This window comes from Grus americana, chromosome 1, assembly GCF_028858705.1.
Source record: "Grus americana isolate bGruAme1 chromosome 1, bGruAme1.mat, whole genome shotgun sequence".
Taxonomy (NCBI): Eukaryota; Metazoa; Chordata; class Aves; order Gruiformes; family Gruidae; genus Grus; species Grus americana.
In genome coordinates, this window is record NC_072852.1 from 153,050,404 (window position 1) to 153,068,567 (window position 18,164).

At 40.7% G+C, this 18,164-nt stretch overlaps 1 protein-coding gene across 13 annotated transcripts in view; it reads right to left on the reverse strand.

Moving 5' to 3' along the window:
- MCF2L (MCF.2 cell line derived transforming sequence like) overlaps positions 1 to 18,164 on the reverse strand; it is a 164,624-nt gene that overhangs the window by 79,112 nt on the left and 67,348 nt on the right. The window contains exon 1 of one of the 13 annotated variants that reach the window (XM_054830673.1): positions 347 to 435. The exons of the other annotated variants lie outside the window; for them this stretch is intronic. Within the exon in view, the coding sequence (XP_054686648.1) occupies positions 347 to 368 (22 nt within the window). The 5' untranslated portion in view covers positions 369 to 435. Of the gene's footprint in view, positions 1 to 346; positions 436 to 18,164 lie in introns of those variants that run through there. 13 annotated transcript variants of the gene reach the window in all.

Below are 18,164 nucleotides of genomic sequence, written 5' to 3' on the forward strand. Positions count from 1 at the left end.
ACACTCCCTCGTTCTGCAGTTTAAAACAGACATCCCCCCCTCTCATACTATAATAATCTTTTTCCTACATCCACCCCTCCCCTCTCAGCGCAGACAAGGATACATGTAAAGACCAAAAGTTACTCAGACTAATTAATCCCTCCACCCTTTCCATCTGGCTAGACTTACCTTTCTTAAATCTTCCATGCATTCCTCCTAAGCAGCATGCAGTATTACCCCTCATAGCGTGGAGCACTACTGAGCAGCAGAGCACTCAGACTCACATGCTGATAATTTAATTAGTAATACTAATTAAAGATTAGTAAGAAGATCCACCCTTTAGTTAAAAGATCCACCCTTTACATACCTGTTTCATTTAAATTTGACATTTCAAAAGCAACAAATTTGGAAGGTTAGACACCAGTCCATCGACTCAGTGCCCTTTCTCTGGTCCTCCTCCGCAACAGTCATGCATACCAGAAGCGGAAAACAGAACTGGAAATGTGAATTCAAGCACCAGAATAAGGAAGCAATTTTTGCTTGTCCCTATTCCACAAAACACGCTTTCAGTTTTGCAATGGACCGTAGCTGCACTATTAACGGCAAATAATATCTCCACTGTTTCATTATATCTTAACAGAAACAAGATTCCTATAGAAAGCTTTGACTGAAGGAATTTAAGAAATAATGCATTTTAGATTAATCCTCCTATACTAACAACTAGGGGATGCCAAATTGTATCCTGCAAAAGAAACTGTGCTTCCTCCCTACCTCAAATAGGGATCAGGAGAAATTATGTATCTGATATTTACATAAAATGCAATGAATTGAAAATTAAAACCCACTGCAATTCAGGAACAGCAGGATGGCTCTCTGCAACAGCAAATTCTCTTTGTAAGCTTTAGCAGCGGTTCTGATCGCCATAATCACTGCGTGAGTGAATCCTGAACAAAGTACCTTCCGTGTAAAATACGGGAATAGATTTAGTGGATACGTCTTCATGCACTGAGAAATACATCTGCAAATAAAAGGATACACTGCAAATTTACACAAGGACAGAACACACCTCCCGTAACAATAAACTAAATTTATATATGAATGTACACAAAAAGAAGGATAGTGTTATCTGACAGAGTTCCTGCCTGACCTGCAATCAAGTAACTAAGAAAATTTGAAAAAACTAGACACACCTGTGCTTTTCTTCAGAAGAAGCCACAATTCAGCAATATCTTTGTAGAGCAAGGAGATCAGGCTTAAGGTCATGTTGCTTCTAATCAATTTAGTGCAAAATAGTTCCGCCGACAGTGACCTATTTATCTGTGAGCCCCTCTTCAGTGCAAAATGAGAGCGCAAAACTCCATCTTTCAGTCAAAGCCAAACCACCGGGGACACAATACCCTTCTTCAAATTACATGCAGAGCAACTGTGCCTGTCAGCAGGCTCTGAGGTCCTCCGAAAGGCTAGCTGGTTGCCGGTTACTTACCACTTCTTCTCTTCCTGCATAAAGCACTGGCATGCATTAGATGCAAGCTGTTTGCTTTCAATGTGAACACATGTACTGTTCAAACATTATCAGAGTAAGAATGCATTAAAAAATTAATCCCAAGTGTGCCTTGTCAAGAACCTCCCTTTAAGAGCCCTAGTTTTAACAACGGATGATCCAATAAATCCATCATCATCATCTTTTTCTACCACCCACCCCCTCTCCCAATGGGGAAATTACCTGCCAAAGGGGCAGATGTCCTTTTCCAATGAGCCTTTGGTTAGGAAGTTCCCCAGAAATGCATCCAGTGTTTCCTATCTGTGAGGGAATTCTCACTCACATGTCTTTGGCAGAATCCAACTGGGCTGTTTTCCTTGGTGGTAAACCCATCAACCACCTGGTCCCTATGAAGGAGCCTACCCAAAGCAGCAGTAACTGCCAAAAGGACATGTATTTCAACTTACAAAGTCACATTAGTAGAATATGTACAAATGTTATTCATAAGAAAACAGGAAATAAGGCAACAGATGATGAAATCAACTAGAACCAAAGTGTTCCAAATGATCTTTCAGACATGAATGCTGAGCTGTCTTGCTTTACTTGATCCTTTAAAGTAATTGTCCAGTGATGGACTACCTGTTAATTAATACACTTGAGATTAGTTACCGGCCATCCAGACTAATACAAAGAGCAAACCAATGAGCGGGAGTGACAGCAACAACCATGTGAAAACAAACGGCTTGTTTTTCCTCACCTCACAGTGTTATAAGAGCCCTCTCCCAATGAGAGGGGTCAAGGAAAGAGGACAGTGAGGATAAAAAGCTTGAATTGATAGTTACATCTGTTCACAAAATCCCATTTGCAGATGGGGAAAAGCTCTATTTCTGCTTCAGCACTCCCAATAAAAAGAAACCCAAACAAACCCAGGTGACCCCCAGACCACACTAGAGGTTATTTTCTGAAGTTCCCCACACCTATGTTCTCACCACTCATCTGCCACAGGGCAGGAACTGTTGATAATCCCAAACCAGTCAGCTGTATTATAATAAATCTGCCATCTATATAAGCAGCTCTATTCAGTGCATGGCATTAAAATGTGACCTGAAGAATATAATTGAGGTAATTTGTTATAAATTCTGCTATTTCATTTTGGGGCCCATTACATTTTGTATTATGTCAAAACAGAAGAGTTTCCTATGCAATATCAGATGTTTTTAATTAAAGGTAGATTTAAAAGAAATAACACTCCTTAGAAACATTTTACTTAACTGTTATGTATTTTCCGAGGTCATTACTAGCATATTTGATTTTGAGGAGTGTTCAAAATTAGTGAATGAGTTTCCACACCACTCCCACAAGTCATGTAAATACTTACACATGTGAAAGTTGAGATGGAGTAAGTGACCTATCTTGGATCAGGTAACAGCATCTGTCGCAACGGCAACATCAGAAACAGGATCTATGTCTCGGCTCTAAGCCCATACTCCCTCCTTTCCAGGGCTGTCACCTAACCGGCTCTGTGGAGGTGCGTGCTCCTAGATTGGTATCTTGATTTGTCCTCAAAGATCGCTATTCACAGCATTTTATTTCTAGCTCTTGCACTACAACGTGGCTCCAGGAAGCAGAATCTCAGAGCAGCTAGAAATCCTATTACATATGATATACTATATGCAAGTATACACATCAATACTAATTTCTTAACAGCACCAAGCGGGTCTCAAACATTTGCTAGTGAGAATCCTCAGCAATAAGCTTGGCTGACTAGATCTTATTGTTAGTAGTAACAGGGGTTTGCTCTCACCTGCAACACAGCATGCTGAAAACCTAACTCTTCTTATCTGAAGTTTTAAGCAATGATAAAGCAGGCACAGGAGTGTTTTCCAAACACACAAAGAGAGGGACAGGAAGCTTTATGGTCTTGCTTCAGAAATTAAAACCAAGTGAAAGAGGAGATACTTTTCTGAGAAGGGTGTATCAGCCTCACCCACACCCATTCAGTAAGATACAGGAACCTGATATTTTGTCAAGCTGGCTACTTCCTTAAGAAAAAAAAGCCACCAAAACCATGAACGTAAAAGAGGAAAAAGTACCAGCTACAGCATGTTGGCTGTGTTTGCTCTCATTGTCAAGACAGAGAAAGTATAACCCCTCGTGTTAATCAACACCACCTGTTCCAGAGCCCCTTCATGTTGTACCTAACATGGAGAACCACCTCTCAACAGGCTTGTGTCTTCAGATTTTGGAACAGAGGAAACAGTATAGCAAGTCATTCTGGTGAAAACCAAGTTCTAGTTTAAAAATAACCTAATTTCTGGGACTAGCACAACAGATATATATAATATCCATTTTCCAGACACCTACCTCGCTTCCTTCTGGCCTTCAGATCTCCTAAATCCACAGTTACCTATGTTTTTCCTGGACCACTCAAGATCTAATAATGACCATGGCAAGGAGCACCAAAATATAGCACTGCTTGTTTCAATCCTACTATCCTTCAACACTAACCAACTAGACACACCTTCACCTCCCACTTTCAGGACCCAGAGTGTCTTTAGACTGAACAAGACATGTGAAGAGATGGTACAGAGATCTCAGCCTGTGCTGTACAGGAGACTTGGAGCTTGGTCCCACTGTGCTGGAGGGACAGGAGCCCACACAGAGTGTCTCTGAAGAAAGTGGCCACAGCCATCCGGCCACATGGTATTTCAGACAAAGGCGATTTTTTTTCCAGCAGTTCCATTCTGCACAGAAAGGTTAAAATTTCACTGGGCTAGAGATGCTATTGGCTCCTGTGAAGCAGAGTATGGAATACCCTCATGGGAAAAGAGGGCTCCAGCCAGAAATCAAATGCATTTTTATTTTAGCGATCTATTTTGGACTACGTACACGGGGAAAATGTTTGCTCCATGGTTATAATACCTGGTCTCCTTGCTGTGTTCTTCAGAGAACAGCAGTGAGAAAGAACAAACCAATTGAAGCACAAAACCCTTCTCTGACCTTCATGATCCAGCTTGAAATACAACCCGAGAGGAAAACTGTGGTATGTGGGCACGCATTTTAGCAACAAGACTTAGGGGCAAATTTAAGCTGTATTAAAATACACAGGAGCAACAGCCCTCCTGGGAAAATCTGTGTTGCCACACGTGAAATTCATTTCAACCCTACTCACGGTCCACGTTCAGGTTAAGCTTTCTCTGCCACCTCAGCATGGGTTGTGAGTGACATATTCCAGCCCATAGAGCAGAGGAAAACGCTGTGGGAGAAGCTGTTAAAAGATATGTGCAAAGTCAATTGACGGTAAAAGGCTGCGTCACCTTCATTTCATGAAACCCAGAGAAGGAAACTATGACTGTGGCTTAAATATACAAGATACTATACCTGCTTAATAAAGCATGTGCATGTGTGCAGCATGAGGGTGGCAATGTTCATGGTAAAGGATATTAAAGTTTGTGAAGTTCAACATTAAAGTATAATTATTAAATGTATTTTTTCCTTCAGGGGTGCAGTACTTAGCAAAAACCATGTCAATAAAATGATGTGGCGCTTTGTGGGATCCAGCATGACAAAAGCTATCCTTACAGAATCATCTTTAGCATAATGTAAATGTATACTCTCACTAAAAAAACCTAGCAAAATACACCTAACTCACCCCTGTAACCACAAAATTCATAATTGGGTGGAGTTTTGAAGACATTGAGCAATTTGATGCATCATGTTGGCATCTAGTTTAGCATACCAGACTATTTAAAAGCCCTATTCATTTTCTCCTTCTATCTCTTCCTGATTTTTTTTTTTTTTTCAAAGAATGAATGCAAAAAAGGTTTCATTCTTTTTAAAGTCATCAAGCATTCAAAATTGCCAATTCTGTCTGGTTTCCATGAAAAGATTCCAAAGCATTGAAAATGAGTTTACATACACATTATACATCCATATACACACACGTTTGTATAAATCCATCATACAAAGCAGCTCATTAAATCTCCAAGCAGCAACAAAACTAACCCATTTTGAAACTGCTTTGACAGTTTTCAACTTGGATGCTAAGTCACCAGAAAAGATCCCTGTATCACATCCAAACCTAAATTTAAGCAAGCATGAGCAATCAAAACTCGTGGTCAGAGAAGAACAATACAAGCTGCCATCCATAAAGACAGACACTGCTTCTATGAAAACGAGCATGGTTCCTGTTCAATTAATAGGATGAACCCTGCAATCTTTCAAAAAGATATTGCCAGGAAGAAACATAAGGAAAGCTACTGAGGAATTACATCTCAAAAGTACACTTTAGACTGTAAGACAATAACTTCAAAGCTTTGAAGATTACACATCCCTTACACCAAGTATCCAGCAAATAAAACAAAAAGCAAAACATAAAGCAAAAGATGACTTCAGTAATTTTTAAGGAAGCTTAACACCCCACCAGTGACAGCACTTCTCCAACCTCATGACTACACTGAGAGTTTCTCCTCAAAACCATGATAGAAGCCTGGCCACTGCGTGCAGTTATCACACATCTGTTTCCATTTCTAATTTCAAAATGATATCTTTTTGTGTTCTGTGAACCGAATTTCAATGGGTTTATATTTTTCTATTTACATGTCCTTTCTAAACAAGCTCCCACAAGCATTTAATCATAAGCCTCTCCTTCACCATGCTGCGGGATTTTCCGAGGTTTCTCATTTCAGAGAGACACAAAAACTGGACTTTTCTTCAGGCTGAATTTAATCACACAGGAGCTGGTAGTAAAACACTTTATCCTGCAGTATTTGGTGACAGTTCCGTCTGTCCACAGCTGCAAGAGCCAACAAAGAAATGGATGTGATCTTTTTAACTTCACAAGCAGCAGTACTCCATACAGCAGTGCCTGCAACGAGATGTGGCTACTCAGACCGCACCGGGGTGAGGAAAAGGGGACTCCTGGCTCTGTGCTGAAGTTTTCTGCAGCACTATTCGAAATTCAGTAGATGAGAGTTTGCAGTCCAGTAAGAATTGAAAACTGTAATTCAAGGTGGAAATCAAATCACCACTAACGTTAGATAGAAGGTAGGACTAACATTCAGGAAAATCAAGAGGATGAGATTCATTTTTATAGCAGCAGTGGGATTAAAGCAACAAGCGGAGGAGACAAGAAAAAGAAATGGATGTGAAGTTTAGGGGCAACAGAAAGGATAACCCAAAGGCGAGTAACAAGAACAGAAACACGTGATGAAAGTAGCACAGGAATTGCACAGGAAAGGAAGAACAGGTTTATTTTGTATTCTAAACCAATATATATTTAGAAGAACATTATGCCAGAAAGCAAGGAAAACCAACAGAGACCATTACAACAAATGAAGTATTGTGCCACAATCGCAATTATATTTATAGTCAAAATACAAAATAAAACTTTGTCAGCAAAAGGAAACCCTTTTTATGACTCAAAGTACATAGAATTTTTTTTTTCTTCCAGATTAACAAGATACTCAGGAAGCAGAAAAACTTTCAGGTCAAAAGACGTGGGAGAACTGGTTCCAACAAAAATATCAGATACTCCTGTAACACTGATGAACACAGATAAAGGCTGCAAAACTATTTATTACAAAGGAAAGAAAGGAAAAGAACATTTGCAGAAATCACCATTCCCCAAAATCCTGAAAGAGCAAACAGGACAGAGAGAAGAGAATCCTGCTTTTGATCTGAGATAAAATTAAGAGACAGAAAACATTAATTCCATCGCATCTCTCCAATAATCAGTTTGGGTGGTTTTGGAAAAGTTAGTTATGATATTTCAGTACTGGAGGATCCTTCATAGCTCCCAATGAAATAAAAAAATCTGGCTATTAGATCATCTCAGTTACCTGTCATTTTAGATGGGTGAGTATTGGCAAAATCCTTCTGAGATGGCCATCAACCTGAAGTCTTACTTACCCTGCATAAATCTGACCTGCATTATGGTGAGGTTACACTTAAAAATGGTCAAACCCACATAACACACAGGATAAAAATCATAGAATGGTTTGGGTTGGAAGGGACCTCAAAGACCATCTAGTTCCAACCCCCCTGCCATGGGCAGGGACACCCTCCACTAGACCAGGTTGCCCAAAGCCCCATCCAACCTGGCCTTGAACACTGCCAGGGATCCGGGGGCATCCACAGCTTCTCTGGGCAACCTGTGCCAGTGCCTCACCACCCTCACAGTAAAGAATTTTTTTCTTGTATCTAATCTAAATGGACCCTCTTTCAGTTTAAAGCCATTACCCCTTGTCCTGTCACTCCATGCCCTTGTAAACAGTCCCTCTCCAGCTTTCCTGTAGGCCCCTTCAGGTACTGGAAGGCTGCTATAAGGTCTCCCTGAAGCCTTCTCTTCTCCAGGATGAACAACCCCAACTCTCTCAGCCTGTCCTCACAGGAGAGGTGCTCCATCCCTCTGATCACCTTTGTGGCCCTCCTCTGGACTCGCTCCAACAGCTCCATGTCTCTCTTGTACTGGGGCCCCCAGAGCTGGACGCAGTACTCCAGGTGGGGTCTCATGAGAGCAGAGTAGAGGGGCAGGATCACCTCCCTCGACCTGCTGGTCACACCTCTTTTGATGCAGCCCAGGACACGGTTGGCTTTCTGGGCTGCAAGCACACATTGCTGGGTCATGTTGAGCTTCTCATCAATCAATACCCCCAAGTCCTTCTCCTCGGGGCTGCTTTCAATCCATTCCTCGCCCAGCCTATAGTCGTGCTTGGGATTGCCCTAACCCACATGCAGGACCTTGCACTTGGCCTTGTTGAACTTCATGCGGTTCACACGGGCCCACCTCTCCAGCCTGTCAAGGATGTCTGGATGGCATCCCTTCCCTCCAGCGTGTCGACTGCACCACACAGCTTGGTGTCATCGGCAAACTTGCTGAGGGTGCACTCGATCCCACTGTCCATGTCGCTGACAAAGATGTTAAACAGTGCCCATCCCAGTACTGACCCCTGAGGAACGCTACTCGTCACTCTTCTCCACTTGGACATTGAGCCGTTGACCACAACTCTTTGAGTGCGACCAGCCAGCCAATTCCTTATCCACCGAGTGGTCCATCCATTGAACCCATGTGTCTCCAATTTAGACACAAGGATGTCGTGCGGGACAGTGTCAAATGCTTTGCACAAGTCAGGTAGATGATGTCAGTCACTCTTCCCTTATCCACCAACACTGTAACCCCATCATAGAAGGCCATCAAATGTGTCAGGCACTATGTGCCCTTAGTGAAGCCATGTTGGCTGTCACCTATCCCCTCCTTATTTTCCATGTGCCTGAGCACAGTCTCCAGGAGGGTCTGCTCCATGATCTTGCCAGGCACAGAGGTGAGACTGACCGGCCTGTAGTTCCCCAGGTCTTCCTTTTTTGCCCTTTTTAAAAATGGGGGTTATGTTTCCCCTTTTCCAGTCAGTGGCAACTCCACCAGACTGCCACAACTTCTCAAATATGATGGACAGTAGCTTAGCAACTCCATCTGCCAGTTCCCTCAGGACCCACAGTCGCTGTCTTCTTAATAGCTTCTTACTTTTCAAGCCAGTTTTGATTTGGACTCATGATTTGGAATTTTTGTGGCCAAGGCACATATGCTGCAGCAAGCTGCCTGTGGCCGTGCAACCCACCAAGTCCCCACTCATGGGGAAAGTGTGAAAAAATGCCAGCAAATGCATCAAGCAATCCTCAAAGCTCACCGTTCCCTCCACTTACAGGTTCCCAAAATAGTATCTCAATTTCTGCCATTGCCAGTCCTTTCACCTTCCTGGGCTTCAACAAGCTCCACAGTTCCCTCAAGAAAAGAGAGGACTTAACATCAGCAAAGAGTAACCAAAGCTCATTTTCCACTGATCAAAAAGAAAAAGAGCAGAAAACACACGTAGACTAGCTTCTTCAAGAGAAATTAACTTCTTTCCAAGAAAGGAACTCTCACTGCAACGAGAGAACAAAATACCTTATACCCTGCACTTAGCAGCATGATACTCTTGGTTAAGTTTAGTCAATGGAAAAAAGACAAAGCCGACATTGGTTGCTCTCTGTGGAAAGACATGACGTACAATCATACCTGACCTTTTTACTTTTTAGATGCAGGAGTTTTAAGAAAACTTTATTATATCATTAAAAAAAAGGCAGTGATCTCTCTAATAAAACACTTCTTAAAAAAAATTAGAATCTAACCTTGCAAAGAGCTGTTGTAACATCCATAATAAACTGTAGCGAAGATACACAGCAGCTGTAACTGTGTCCTGTTTCCAGTCTCCGGGAAGCAAACAGGAAACCTATACCCTCACCTGATTGAAAAAGCAGCCAGTCTCTGAGATTTTAATCAACCTAAAGAAACAGACGTTTTCCTTCTTTTCCAGTTTCCTGGGATGCTTCCTGGCCCATTCAGGATAGCAGTATGGATACCAAGGGTTTTTTTGACAGCAGCATTACCTTCATTTTCCACATTAAATATTGCTACTTGCCCTATTACCGTATTTACTTTTGGCCTAGGTGTGACAGCTCCGGCAAGGTTGTGGATTCAAATAACAAAACCACTCCTCTGCCAAGGGCGGTTTATTAGCATTAGCCTCTGACTTCAGAAGGCAGGATTTTTCAGTATGCCTCAAAAACCTTCATGCTATTTTGAGATGAACAGCAACGAAAATAGATGCACCAGCCATGCAAGAGATGTAGTTATGCAAACCTTTAGCTAGCAAGGAGGAAAGACCTCCAAAAACTTGGCAACCCATCACATCCACCACCTAATCTCCACCAATTAGGACTTTGTAATTAACAGAAAGAAAAACTTGCAGAGTCCCCCCCACCTTTTTGCAGTTCTGGGGTAACACCTTAACCTCCAAAGCTTTTGAAACAGTTTTGTGTTTCTTCTCCTTTCCATAAGAAGAAAGAATATGTAAATAAGGATGAAATGAAGGCCAAAGAGCAAATTCCACTTGTCCTGACACATGCAGCAGCTGAACTAATGCCCATGAATCTCAGGAGCGAGAGACAAACCAGACACAACCCCCAACCATTCTTTCTGCTCTTCCTCTTGTTGCCTTTGGAGAAAAAAAAAAAAAAAAAAAAGCAGCATTTAGTTTCCACTAGCTCCTGTCTTACCAAGTGCGTACCTGATTAGTTGAACATCATTTTAACTTAGCCCTTCTCCTTGTAGTGTCATTAAGAGAAAAGCATGGGGCAAGCAGATCAAAGGTGAGGGCACTCTTTGTGGTTCCCTGCATGATGGTGGCAGCAGTTAAGACTTCTTCAATTAAAGTGTCATCCTGCAGCCAATCTTTGAAGTATTTAACAGCATCTTTTTAACAGGATAGATTTTATTCCTTTGGTCAAAAGCCTCCCTCTCCCCTTACTCAAACACAGAACACCCTGTGACTGCTGCTGTTTTGATCCCCATGCTACAGCAGTTCAGCCAACGCTGAACAGGTATACACACCTTTTCAGGACACTAAACGCACGATACCAAGGATAACAAATACAGATCCCCCATCAATTCAAAGCATCAGTAAAGAACCAAAGACACTGCTCAGACAAAGAGAACAACAGCAAAGTAACATTAAAAATATTAAAAGTATCCCCACTCCCCACCGAGGACTTATTTGCTGCACTACATTTTGGAGGGAAACTTTAGGGCAAGAAATGGGATTTGTCTTTAAGAAATATCTTGTACAGACTTCTTCAGAGCACTTGGGGAAGTAAGGTGTAAGGGGCTTCCAAATATTCAATTTTTTTTCCATCCTGAGATTCTGGAAATGTTTTCCAGCAGCTCTCAATGTTTTTTCTACATTGGAATTTCTTTTCCCACACTATGAACAAATTTGATGCAGCTTACATATAAGATATATTCAAGTCCCTACTGTTAGTTGCATATAATTCCTTAGAACAGAAAAAAAAAAAAAAAACAATCCACATCTTTTTTTTTAATCTCCCTAGTTTATTAGCTAGTGAAGGAAACAGCAGCTCAGCTACAAATAAGTAAAGGCATATAAGCACATTAGTCTCCACAAACCAACAACGAGCTCAGTCAAGTCATGGGGTTTTATTTCATATTTTCTTCTTCAGGCAGGAAGGAAGAAGCTCTCACTGTACCTGAGCAGAAGGAAAAGACTCACAGCTCTACCATCAGCTTGCCCAAAAAAGCAGCATGCATCCGTCTGGCACCTCCTGGCAGCTGACTGCTATTCAGCTTCAGCCAGCCCAGCTGGGGCAGATTCGCAGGCATTTAAAGATTCACAGGTGCAGCCACCAGCAGTTAGCTGACAAAGAGCTTGTGTAAATATTCCTTTTGCAAGCAGGTCTTCAGACCAAGTGTAGTGCTATAAACCAGCATCTGAGGTTTCTCCTGAAGCCCAAACACTGAGAAATGGACTCTGACCTTATGTGAGGCTGCTCCCACCTGAAGCAGCAGTTCCACTGAAGTTACTGCTTCCCATACAACAGCGGAAATTAGAAGCTCATCACTATCTTTCTGGTGTGCTCCACAATTTGGCAAACTGTAACCCAAAGCTGATTTTGTCACGTTTTTCTCTGTTCTTATATTATTGTTTTATACCATATTGCCTCCCCTCACTTACTTAACTGTTGGTATTGTGCTCTAAAACATGCTCTAAAATATGTGTCTCAAGCACCGATGCTGTTTGCAGGTACCAACAGCAACCTCTGGTTTTTTCCTTTCTAAAACAAACATAGTCACATAGAGGAAATTGTTTTAAACTATTCAAGAGTGAACAAGCCCATTGTTTGGAGAGGAGACTTTAGAGCAGCAGTGCACTGCCATGACTGTGTTGCAGAGCATCCGTAAAAATCCTGGGAAGCACAAGGGTTCGAGGTTGGTGTGTGCTGGGACAGGGAGAGAGGGGACAGAGCATTCTCATTGTTTAAATGTAAACAATAATAATAATAGGCTTTCGTAACTGAGAGAAGGAAGCAATCTAATGTGGAAAACAGTTGTTATGACTCTGTTTATGACTCCTTGTTCCCCAAAAATATGCTGGGTTGCTTTGTAACACTGAGGGGGGCTAAACTGAGCTGACCTGAAACTGGGCTAATGGCCGAAAACCCATCTGATAAGATGGGCTTGGGATACCTTTTTTCTTTTTTATACTGGAAGCATGCCAGAGTGGAAAATACTGGGTGGAGGATCCATAACTCTTGCAACTGTAAGAGCTTTATCCTCAAACCCCCAGACAAATTCCAGTTGTTTAGGCAGTAAACTGGATTTACTGCCAAATGGTGGCTTAGGCACCTTCGGGGCTGAGTCCAAGGGCATGATCTTCAAAACAATCTCCTAACACCACAGAACCTGAATGTTCATTAGAATTTTTTCCAACACAGCTGAAGTTCTCTGCATACAGTCTCATCTGTATTTAAGAGACAATTTAATATAGAATTTGCAAGAGCAGGGCCAAAACCCTGAGTCCCTCCTTTAGCAAGGAAATAAGCTTCCTTTAGGGCCCCAGGGACAGTGCTTATGTTCTTAAGCTCTAATATTAAAGGTGGGTACCATCAAACCTCTTCTAACGCTTTCAGTGGAAATGGCAGCAGAGGCTGGTTTTGTGGTTTGACAACGTAAATCTTAAAAGTTCCAGTCACACACAGAAAAAAGAGCAATCTCCCCTCAGGCTATTTTAAATACGCATTTTGTCTTGCTGCTTGAGTTGAAAGATGACTAAATCTGTATTTTATATCTCTGATGCCTTTTCTGCTGCAGGGCACTCTTTTGTGTCTACAAATTGTTTCATCTGCAAAGCATTACAAAATTTTATCACAAGAAATGTATATACTTCATTTGGTCAAAGGAGGTATCTATGAAATATTAAGTTAGCACACTTTATCATTATTCAGCACATGCATCTGAAGACAGTCACATCTTATTGGATTCAAGTAAAAAAAAAAATCACATATTTCTGTAAGCAAAGCATAGCATAAAACGTTTTCATTTTACTGACATCAGAGAATTCTGCTTCTCAACTTTGAAATAACCTCTAATTACACAGGGAAACACTCAAAAAACTCAGTAACTTGATTTTTTTTTCTTCAAGGAATCTATCCCTAAAATAACTCTATAAAGTCACATGACAACATCTGCAAAAAATATTATTACAACTTACCTTGCAGACAAAGAACATAATTTTCAATAGGTGGAAGTCGGGGGGGGGGGGGGGATCAGAGAAAGAACCAAGGTCAAATGTTATCAATGAAAAGGGGAAAAGTTTACACTGAAGAAGGTAGTAGACACCACCTGTACTTGCACCCGAAGTCCTTAAACAATTTTTGATAGCCATCGTGGTAGATGACACAGAGACAGACGGCAAAACTTTATCTGTGCTCTACACGCACAGTCCAGTTAAAATGTCTGAACACACTACTGGAGTCCCAGAGGTTTAGATGGTAGAAGCTAGAGAGGTTGAAAGTGAGTTGAAGGAAAGATGTGTGGGTTTGGGCTTCCAAGAAGACATGTTTTGAGTTTCTGTTTCAAAAACCCAGCTATGGCATGCAGTATTGGAAAGGTAAAGCTTCTCTAATGTAAAAGGACAGAGGCAGTATCTTGAATTCTTTGTTTCACATGCTAGCTTTCTTTAAAAACAACTGACCTACTGACCCCTATCCATTTTCTCAGATACACCTTTGGAATCCACCAAAGGTGGTAAGAATTAAGATAAGTGTTTGGCTAAAACAAAGAAAATGCTTGTTTTTTTAATCATGAAGGCTTAGGAATTAAAGAGTAATTCTGCTCTGCAGACTCACTGCATGGTACAAGTTGCTTGTGTTTCATGAAAGCTTATGACTTTCACCTAGAAGAAGGAGGGAAATACAGATTGCATCTTTCCTTCAAATAAAAGCCTAAAGAGCAAGTAGCTCCTTCCCCAAAAGCCAAAGGACACACATAAACAAGCTCTTCAACTAGCCCTCTGACATATATTCATATAAACTATATGTCACATATTGTGGAGACTTCTAAAGTGATTTCCCAGAGAAGTAAATTGAGAGATGGAATCAGAGAATTACTCACGACTAATACAATTAAGCAACTATGTCAAGATCATCCATCTGAAACTCCTAATGATTTTCAGAACACAGCCCCATCCAGATTAAGATTGCTGTAGATAATTTACAAATCGCAAGAGTTATTGTAATCTATGACAACTCTAAAATAAATTGTCACCAGAATTGTACTAGTTACAATTTTTAAAGTATACTCTAGACCAACCACTCATCTGAAATTACAGGATCATTCTCTCCCAGCTGCCCCACCAACTGCTATGTGTTTGTTAAGTGAGCAAAGCTCCTTACTAAAAGACAGCTGAAAGCTACTCCTACTGACCCCTTCAAGATCCTCTTCTAACTTTGTCCCTGGACTCACTTTTTTGTGGCCTCTATTTACAAAAGTTCCAAAATTGTCTGGAAACTTTGCAATGAGAAATAAGTGTAAGTCTGATTAAAATAATTAGATGAGGCTGAGACTCACTGCATGCTGATGGCAGTGCAGGTGGAAAATCTCACATTTTTTTCCTCCTGGGGATAAGAAGGAATAAGAAGTAGCCCTTACAGAAGATCCCCATAGGGTCTTCCAGTTAGTTCTTTGGCCTCACTCCAAAAGGAAAGAATGAACAGCCTGGCCCCTCATCCCAAATTGCGTGCAAGTTGACAAACTCACCGTCAATGACACCAAAGACTGCTGACAGATACTAAAGAAGAGTAAGTAAATGTGAAAACTAAGACTGTCAGCAGCCCTTATCAGTTATTTTCAGAAAAAAACCACCGTCCAACAAGATTGAGGAAGGTTTCATGCCATACTCAAGTCAAAGTGTAAGAAACAAAAGTTGTGTGTGAGGTTGGATTAACCACTGACTAAAATAGAATCTCTTTTGGGTTTTTTTTAAAATCACTGAGCAAGAAACGAAACACATAGAAGTTGCGTTGATCTTCGCTTCCTGCTTTGGAAGAAGACGTAGTGGCTCTGAAATAAGACAAAAAAATAAATAAGAGCTAGCTTCAATCAGGAAGTGCTGGAAATCCTACAGTAAACTTTGATCCTTTTAACTTAGGCCATGTACGTTCAACCTTTTCAGGTTAGTTTAACCTTTGAGGTTAATTTGAAGATCACATGGGATTTTGTTAAACACTACAAGCATACACAGTAAAAGGAAGTAGTGCAGGCCATCTTATTAAGCATAACTTCAGTACAGCTAAACAGATTGCAACAGCACATGAGACTGGAAACTTCTTGAAAGAACAATGAAGAAGATAAAGGGAGTAAATAAAGTTACATCCTGGCTCCGGGACTGGTTCTGCCCAGAGAGTAAATATCTTCTTGTTGACAATTCTCTATATGGAAAAGCCAAAGCATTCTGTAAGAACAGCAAGTCATTTTTACTCTAAATTATTGAAGCAAAGTATCTCTGCTTATTCATCAGGGAAACTCTAAGTTCTTTTTTTCACTATTGCATTATTTTTGCCAATGTTCTTTCCTCATAAAGGCATATATTCTTCAGCAGCCCTGAAAGCAGGAAAAATTTAACTTCCTACTATGACACTGCATACTATGGCATTAATGCCATATATGCTAGTGCCTCTAATTAAATGGGCTTTTAAAATAGCACTAATGGTCAGGAAGACTTCCCCCCCCAATTCAAGAGTCACAGGCACAGTCAGGTTTTGTTTTCTGAGGATTCGTTTTACGTGTATTGAAGTAACACAACTATTTTCGACAGTTTTTTCCTCCATTTACATGCGTAACCCTTAATGTCACACAACAACAACCCTTAGAAAATGTCTGTTCTTTCTAAGACGACTCATAGACAGCTTAAACCTTAGCAAACAAAGACAAAGAGAAAATCATAGGCAGAGGTTGGGGAGATCCAAGGGGCAAGGGAGCAGGCTCAAGGAGTTGAGAGTCAGTGGATCTATTGGAACAGGAGCCTAGAGGTAAAGTCTTGTATTGCCCTTAATTCTGTGTGTGTGTGTCTCTAATTGGAAAGATTCTTAAAAGCCCTGGCTTTCTTGGAGGAATCATCATCCAGGGGAATAAAAGTGGTGGCCTGTACATCAGTATCCCAGAGCCTACACATTCCACTATTATGCACACAGCTGGAAAAATAACATTTTTCCCCCAAACTGATCAAGGCACCAAAAGTTTTAAAATATTAACTTATATAACATTATAATTTAGAATATAATTTTATGTTGTTTAAAAAGGAATTCAAATCACTTTTTAACACAAGAAATGGGAAATAATAAGCAATTTTAGGGATCTTGAGTGTGAGCACTCTCAGAAATGTGCTGATGTCATCCATTTTAGATATTTCTGCTTTCTATCACAGCATGCATCTTAACGTAATTGTAAAGTACACTCAAATCATGCATTTCCTTCACTTTTACTCTCAAACACAAAGAATAAAGATTTTAAAAAAAACCACTAAATGAAAAATTTCAGAAAAAAGCAGTTAAAAAAGGAGGCTGGGGTCCCTCACTTTTATAGGGCAAGTCAATACAGACACCTAAGTGAAGGAAGAAAAAGAACATTTGCCCGTGTTGCTGAATTGGTATCTTTGAACAGTAACAACCTCTTTATCAGAAAACATACAGTCAACACACTGCAGCAGCAGAAACTGCCCTATAAAATAGTGTGATGATGCTCTGAAACTGATTTCTGAGGGAAGAAGCAGCTCATTCTTGATGGAATTACTGCTTGGGAATTTTTCTGACAGCTGTGACTGTTTTTGCTGATGTGCTCACTTTTTACTAACTTGGCCGAACCCGATAAATAATTTAATTTAAGCATATCACAGATATTAAATGGTAATAAGTTGGGAGTGGGGATGCTATTTGAGAGGAAAGTAAGTTCTATAAAAACCTTAAATGAAAATTTAGATCCTAAAATATCTAATCTTCTATCTTTCCTTCAGAAAAAGGGATTTAAAATAAAACCTAAACACTACCACCCACCGGTCAGACTCTTCCAACAACGGGCATTCTATGAACAGAGAGTATTTTCAAGAATGAGCTAGCACCATTTATAGTAGTAAGACTCTTGAAATGCATGCTTTCTTGGCACGTATAAAACATGGAGCTCAAAATGCTTCCGAGAACACAGTCCCAAGCCACGCACCTTACACGCTCCTGCCTTAGCAGACTGCACAAGTCTGTTTACCTTTACAAGACCTAGGAGTTATTATAAAGTTAAGCCAACTTACCCTGTGCTACAAAATCCAGCCACGAACACCATTCTGAGAAAAAATAATAGCTCTTCATTTCTGCTACAGAAATTCCTCTCTGATTCATCATCAGAGAAGAAAAATGTCCGCTTTTCCCCTCCTCTGCTCAGAACAAACTACAGCAGAAGGCAAGAGCTTTCATATTAATTGAACTTTGTTCCATAAATGCAACAGGTGGCATAAGATGACTTTACAAATATATTTTCCTCCAGTAATGCCATTGTTCTTGTAATTATCTCTTTAATTATAGTGTTCTCCCCTCATGTCCCCACCCTGAATATTTACAGACTGCCGATATACCCAGTGTCTGATACAGTCTATCAAGGCTATAGGCTGAAGCCCTAAGTATGTTTTCACTCATGTTAGGCTTTAACAAGGCAAAGCAAAACTGTTTTTCACTCAGATATTCACAACACTATCTGGAACTAGTTGTACTGGATTGCTCAATCACAGGTTTAACATTTCGGTGCAGTTTATCACCTCTGCTATGGATTCAC